We start from the raw sequence: 7,850 nt of genomic DNA on the forward strand, positions 1-7,850 counted from the left end.
AACTGCAATCCAAGAAAATTTTAAAAAAGGAAGAAAATGGCATCACTAGTGCTACATAACAGCCAGTGACATCAAACCTGGTTAATACCTTTATCTGTTGCAGTTTTAACCTCTCCCAAAGACATAATCTTAATCAGCCAGTATGGAATTCTGGCCAAGCACCAGTGAGGTAATGTCACCCGGACCCTCTACCCCCACAGAAAGAAGAGTCAATCTGCATGATAAGAATGCTGTATTTTTTAAATCAGAAAAGTAAAACAATTTCCACTTTAGAAAAAAAAAGACAATAAAAAAACCAACCCCAAAAAAATCAATGGAGGGTCACTAGAAATGTTTAGAAATAATAAGTGAGAAAAATAGGTCACAAACAGTATTTTAGACACTTAATATTAGTTCATTTAATGTTATGTGTACTTGATATTTTGAAAAATTCTGGAATGAAAATGTTCCACCATTAAAAATTCTATCTCTAGGTGGTATGATTGACGGGTAGTTTTTATTAATTTGTATGCATTACATATGGAAGTGGGGATGGGGGATATGAGAATATTAACCCTTATTGAAGACAGAAGTATGCAGTTGTCTTCAGTAACATTATTCTTATCTTTGGAAGTAGTAGCTATTTAACAAGTAGTGTATGCAAATATATGTATATTTTAGAAAAATAGGATTATCTATCTATATAAAAGCCTAAATGACCGTTAGGACAGAACAGCTATTCGACCAGTCGCTGTGAGGTGCACTGACCACAAGGAGGCAGACGCTCAACACAGAAGCTGCCCCTGGTGGTCAGTGCGCTCCCACAACCAACCTCCCGCAGCCCCTCCACCTGGCTGGCAAACCTTTCATGGCCCCGGCCAGCCAGCCAACCTCCTGCAGCCCCTCCAGCTAGCCGGCCCCCCCATAGGCCTCAATCATCAGCCAGGCTGAGGGACCCCACCCAGACATGAATTCGTGCACCGGGCCTCTAGTCCTATATAATAAAGGCTAATATGCAAATTTTCCCTTCGACTAGGAGTTCAACCAGGGGGCGGGGCCAGCTGACCAACCTCCCACATCCCCTCTTCCCAGCCAGCCAGACCCCACCTGTGCACGAATTCATGCACTGGGCCTCTAGTATTATATAATTTATTATTCTTGTTGTCTACACAATATAATTATGTTTTTACATCAATAACTATAAGAGTGTATCATCTTTTCAGGGCCTCATCATATAGCCAATCTGAAATTGTTCATTCATCCCACATTATGTAATTGTAAAAGATTTCAAACTTCCATACCTTGTGGTGAATGTTTCAGGGAATTGGCAGACTAATCCATAAAACAAGCACTTGGTTGGTACATTTCTAAACTCAGTCCTTAAATGCCTGGCTAATGAAAACCATTCAAGTTTATTCATGTAACTTTTTTTTTCATAACTGACATTGTATATCAGTTTACTAATATAGGCACACAGTAATTTTATATATTCATACATTTTAGCCCTGGCCAGTCTAGCCCAGCAGTTAGAGTGTTTGCCTGAGCACCAAGGGGTCGTGGATTCAATTCCTGATTGAGCGCATGTACCTGGGTTTCAGGTTCACTCCCTGGCCCCTGTCCAGGCAGGTGCAGGGGGCAACCAATCAGTGTGTCTCCCTCACATCGATGCTTTTCTCTCTCTCCTCCCTCCCCCCCCTTGTACTCTCTCTAAAAATCAATGGAAAAAATATCCATTGGTGAGAATTAACCAAAAAAAAAAAAATACATTTTTGTTGTTGTTGTTGTTTTTGTTAATCCTCACCTGAGGATATTTTTCCATGTTTTTTTTTTTTGTTGTTTTTTTTTTAGGGAAAGTGGAAGAGAGGGAAAGACAGAGAGAAATATCAATGTGAGAGAAGCACATCGATTGGTTGCCTCCTGCACAAGATCTGACCAGGGCCTGAGCTGGGGAGGAGCCTGCAACCGAGGTACATGCCCTTGATCAGAATCAAACTCGGGACCCTTGAGTCCACAGGCCAACACTCTATCCACTGAGCCAAACCGGCTAGAGGGAAAAAAAAACCATACATTTTAATTAACTTCATGATTATATGTTTCAGTGGTATATACGTAAATGGATTCAGCAAATAAACCACTGATTTGATTTTGCTTCATTCTTGCTAAATTGAATAACTCTGAGACCTTTCCTTAAATCTATTGGATTATCTATTTTTCAAGACATGAACACATTTTCTTAGCATCTTAATTTTTCAGTAAAACTCATAGATTCTTTTCCTGGCCAGTATGGTTCAGTGGTTGAGCATCGACCCATGAATGAAGAGGTCACTGGTTCGATTCCTGGTCAGGGCACAGGCTCAGGTTATGGGCTTGATCCTCACCCAGTAGGGGGTGTGCAGGAGGCAGCCGATAGATGATATTTCGCTCATTGATGTTTCCATCTCTCTATCCCTCTCCCTTCCTCTCTCTCTTAAAAAAAATCAATAAAAACTTACTTTTTTGAAAGTGGTAGATTTTTGTTAAATCATTTTCTCATTAAATGACATTCTGTATATCACCTGTTGATCCACCAGATGCATGAGTAGTGGGTATGTCTGCTCAGTTTGATAACTAGGTGTGTTGTATGTTTGTCTTGATAATTCTTTTGATAGAATCATGTTCCTTAATATAGTGCATGCTGTCTGAAATAATCTTGAAATTCCTTGTCTCTTTTTAAAACCATCTTGCTTGTTTTTGTTTCCCTTTCATCACTGTTTCTTTTCTCACCCTTTCTCAAGCTGACTGAATCTTCTGATGAGGTAACAAACAGCCTTGTCCCTCATAGTTTCTTGTTCCTTCCCCTCCCTCTAACTTCGTGAGATCATTAAGACTAATGACCACTTTAACAGTTTGGATTTGACATACCTTTCTTGGTGATTCTTGTATAACATAGTTTCATATTTCCATTGCCAAAAATTTTTTTTCCAAATCAGGGGTATTCTGAAAGAAATACAGTGATCAGAGAAATGAAACAACTATAGTGATCAGAGTTAAAATGAAGACTAATTGAATATGTATTTTATGCAATTTTAATGAGAAAATAGATGCCTTTGATATTGAGAACTTCTCTTTCGTTGCCATTGCTACATTACATAGACCTCACTACTACCTCACATTAGCTGCCCAGCTAACAATACCACTATCCCCAGTTTTAATTCGACCAGTGAACCTTAAAAAGAATTAGAACCCAGCAAAAAAACACCTTTCTAGCCTCTGTGAGAACCAACTCCATTGCTTGACAGAGGACATCAGACTCTCTTGGGTCTTTGCTAGAAGAAACACAGAAACCAGCACATTTCCCCTCTTCATCGGATGTTTGAATATGGCCCCCACTTTTCGAAACAGATTGCCCGGTAGCCAGTATCCCTTCTGTCTCTCTCACCAATTTATTTGTGATCTCTGACTGCTCATGTCGTGTTTCAAACCTCTTGTATTTTCTGTGTTGTGTTCTCGAGTAGTCATAACATAATTGACAACATTACTGAATAATGTAGAACATTTTTCTGTATTTATCATGTTTATTCATCTGTCCTTCATAGTGATGTAAGTTTAGCACCAACTTGATCTTGAATTTAGCATTTGATTCTATTCAAGGCTGCAGCCATGGCTCCACCTGAGGAGGAACTGAAGAGAATGGGCTCTGCAGAGGAGAGAAGGCAGAACTCTGTGTCAGACTTCCCACCCTCTGCTGGTCGGGAACTCATTCTGCGCACCACCGTGCCCCGCCCGGCCCCCTACTCCAGAGCTCTGCTCAGCGCATGTACAGTGTTCTCACCAAAGAGGATTTCCGACTGGCCGGCGCTTTTTCATCAGATACCTCCTTCTTCTAGTTCTTCCTGGGCCACCCCATTGTGACTTCAAAGCCAGTGCTGACCCCTTCTGTGGGAAGGAGGTTGTGCTGGTCGGAACCTGGGAGGCATGAAGAGGGCCTGTCCAGTTGAATGATCAAGCGTCGTACTGGCATCTGAAAGACTTTCTGGTGCCAAGCTTGGGAAGGGTAGTAGCTTGTGGGGTCCGAGGTCATGGGCTTGAACTATTGAAAGATTTCTTCCCCAAAGAGATGGCCCTTGGGGTGGGGTTGGGGACCAAAAAATGCAGGAGCTCTCTGTACTCACTCTGTTGTGTTCAAGATTGTGTTCATTTATTCTTTCTGTGACTGTCCCTTAGGCTGTTGCCTTGCATTTATAGTCTGTGCAAACACTTCTTATTTTTATTAGTATCAAGTATGCAAAGTAGAGAATCTGTTAACTCAGATTTCTGGGTGTTTGGGAGGTAGAATCTATTCCCAGAATCTGTGTTTTTAATATATTAAATGGCATTCTGTTTATTCAATCACCTGGTCACCATTTTTATTATGCTAATTAACTTTCGATGAGCATTTTTAATATTCTAGGAGAAATCCTAGAGTTTCACATAGATATGTGTTTTTCCATATATGACCTAAATGTATTCCTTCTGATAAGACTATATTAAATGTCACTGCAAATTAGTTTGATACCTACTAGTATCTTGTAAGGCTTCTCTTACTTGTTTTGTTTTGGGTGCCATGTAAAAAGATAGCCTGAAAATTATTGTTCTCTCCTTCCCTTGTAGTTCAGTATGCATTCCTTTTGTGTGGTTGATAGTTGGATACCATCTCTAATGAAGTATAACAAAAATACAGTCTTGGTACATAGAGATTATCATGCAGTTAGTATAATTTGGTGTATATGCTATTGTAATGAATAGAAGATTATTTCAGTGAACTATTTTACTTTTGTATTTTAGTTAAAATGAAAATAATTGATGGGGATATGGAGTAGGACTAGCATAAGGACAACCACAGAATACTTCTAGTTGTCTGATGATCAATACTTATTATGTCTGTGTTGTATAGGGCCTTTGTTCAGTAATTTTAAATCTATTTTTAGGCCTAGAGTTCCCACTTTAATCCAAAGTAAAAAATGCTTATAATGAAGCATAGGCCTTGCTGTGAAACTTTAAAGACTTAATAGATCTGTGTAAACCTGTTATATTATTTTTGTAAAAAAATAAAAGAGTATGTGTGCACATATTTAAGAGTGTGTGTGTGTGTGTGTGTGTGTGTGTGAAGGAGGGAGGCTGGTTGATCACGGACAGCTTCCACAGAGCTCTTCTGTGAGATGCTGGACTGGTTGATGGTGCACCACAGAGATACAGTGCAGACTAAGTCTGTCTGCTTTCCAATGGGACGTTAATAAGAAAGACGCATTTTACAGAGAGAGGTTGGGCTTCAGAACGGCATTGTGAGTCTAATAAAAAGGAAGTGCTGCTTTCTCTGGCTGGTTTTCTCTTCTTTTCTTCCTCTGGTGTTTCATTGTTATTTTAGTTAATTTTATACTATCTCAGATCTTGCTAACTATTTGCAGCCTGCTGGGTCTTGCAGGAATCTCAAGAATATTCTTGTCTTTTTTAAAATGGAACTTACCCCATTTTACTTTTATTATAGTTGTGTTTATTTCACAGGTATTTTTAAGAAATAAAAACCAGGTACTGCCGAAACCGGTTTGGCTCAGTGATAGAGCGTCAGCTTGCGGACTGAAAGGTCCCAGGTTCGATTCCGGTCAAGGGCATGTACCTGGGTTGCGGGCACATCCCCAGATGGAGATGTGCAGGAGGCAGCTGATGGATGTTCCTCTCTCATCGATGTTTCTAACTGTCTATCTCTCTCCCTTCCTCTCTGTAGAAAATCAATAAAATATATTTTTTAAAAAAATAAATAAAATAAAATAAAATAAAATAAAATAAAAACCAGGTACTATACTAGGCATTGAAAACAAAACAGAAACCAGAACTCCCTGCTCCTTTCAGAGACCTTCGTGTCACTAGGGAAGGCTGATACCACACTGCCATAAAGTGGAGAGCACAGCCCACCAGCTATGCATGGGAGGTCCAGCATGTACCATATCACTGTATTCATTCACTCATTGGCATGGAGAGTAATACAGGCAATAACAGTGATGCAGGTGAGGTCTTGTGGGAGAGGTTGCTCACTCACGCTAGGGATTAGGAGAGTCTGTCTAGATTGTCGATTAACACTCCCTCCACGTTCTGCGTGGAGTAGGGTTCGGTATCTGAAAGAGGAGCCGCACACAAGTGAAAGAAAAAGACACAAGATAATTTTGCAATATTGGGGGACCAGGCGGGCAAGTCCCGAAGGACTTCCTCCCTATGCTTAGGTCTCACCAAGCTTTTATTGATCTGGGATGCACTCATAGCATAGCCCTTAGGCAGGTGACCCCATTAACAGGCAGACTAGCCCATCAGCAAGGATTTACATAATAATAAATGGGAATTAAGGGAACTAAGGTGGGGATGCTTCAGCTATTATTACCTAAATTAACTGGGTGGTTCTTAGATTAACTGGGTGGTGCAATTCTGACCTTTGCTAGGACTTCAAAGGTTACTAGCTTTTGGGGGTCTCTGTTTAAACTCAGCTAGTGAAGACAATGAATGGACTCCGGCATCTCCCCCTTATTTTTTCTTTAAAAAATAATCAAGTCCCAATTTCAATGTCCAAAAGTTCTGAGTCCAAGTTTCAATGTCCAAAAGTTCATGTGTACATGCCAGCAATGAAATGTTGGTTCTGGATGGTGGAAAATGCAGGTCCGGTCCTTTCTGGTCTGGTCCTGGGCACGCTGCAGCGACGCACAGCTGCTGACTGCTAGCATGGCAAGGCGTCTTCCACCATCTCCATCTCTGAACTGTCTTTGTGGCTGGCTTTCTGGGATCCGTTGTTACAGGAAAGCACATGGTCTTGTAGCTGTTCTCTGAAAGTATACAAACATTCTCGACCAAAGGTAAAGGAAAAAACCTTACTTGGGGTCTTTTCTTTAAAATGATCTTTCCCTGGCTTACCCTGGCATCATGTGTGTTTTTTCCCAGGTGTCTCACTATTAGCATTATAAACGAAAAAATTTTTTCTCTATATGTAATTTAGTTACAGGATCTATTTCCTTACATGGCATTTTTCCACTATATTTTTCCACTATCCCCCTTTTTTTTGATTTAATTAGAAGGCTTTTGGAAATTTTATAATGCAGTCTAGATAGCTTTAAATATTAATTTTTTGCACAAAAATATGACTGCTTTAGGTTCATAGCATAAGCAATTTTACCACAAAATGAAAATTTTTGTTAATACCTTCTGAACAATTACTTATTTCAAATTAGCTAAATTTAATTAATTTGAAAACTTGACTTTAATTAATTTGAAAACTATTTTGCTGTCAAATTTAATATTTTAACAATAATCTTAATTTACACTGTAAATATTAATGAAAAAGGATCACTTTGCATCCTTGTGAAGGCTCTGAGCATTCCTGTTGTTAGGCTAGATTTAGACATAGGGTCTGTTAGCCAAGCCTCCATCTATCTGGATTCTGATTTCAGCTGGACCAAGTCTCTTCTTTCTTTTGGTTCCTGATTTGGGCTGGGCATGGGAAGCAAGAAGCAGCCATGGGGACAGGAGACCTTCCTCAGAAGGGGCGAGTGTTCAAGCCCCTGCACCTTTGGGGGGTGTGAGGATCTGTGCCCCACCTTTGTTCCACCCCAAGTTTTCTCCTACTGGCCCTCGACTGTGCCTGTCTTAGGTCGCTCCATCCTGTGGAGTCTTACCCGTCGTTGACTACTAGCCATCTCTGGGCCAAGCAGGGTGATATGAGTTCAGTCTGTCTCCTTGGTAGCCTGTGTCCTCTGGCTCATGCCCAGCAACTGCCTTGATCCCCTCGCCTGCTGGCGGGGCCGTCTGGGGAGTCCCGGCATTGATCATAAGGGAACCCAGGTTCTTCTTCAGAGAGTCCCAGCTTATCCATTGGG

At 40.6% G+C, this 7,850-nt stretch overlaps 1 protein-coding gene across 1 annotated transcript in view; it reads left to right on the forward strand.

The window, feature by feature from the left end:
• LOC102417705 (rab3 GTPase-activating protein catalytic subunit-like) overlaps positions 1 to 3,775 on the forward strand; it is a gene marked incomplete at its 3' end in the record, with an annotated part of 11,121 nt that extends 7,346 nt beyond the window's left edge. Inside the window, exon 6 of the mRNA XM_023748963.1 lies at positions 3,610 to 3,775. Within this exon, the coding sequence (XP_023604731.1) occupies positions 3,610 to 3,775 (166 nt within the window). The remainder of the gene's footprint in view (positions 1 to 3,609) is intronic.
• Between the last annotated feature and the right edge of the window lie 4,075 nt (positions 3,776 to 7,850).

This window comes from Myotis lucifugus, unplaced genomic scaffold (assembly GCF_000147115.1).
Source record: "Myotis lucifugus unplaced genomic scaffold, Myoluc2.0 scaffold_2177, whole genome shotgun sequence".
Classification (NCBI taxonomy): Eukaryota; Metazoa; Chordata; class Mammalia; order Chiroptera; family Vespertilionidae; genus Myotis; species Myotis lucifugus.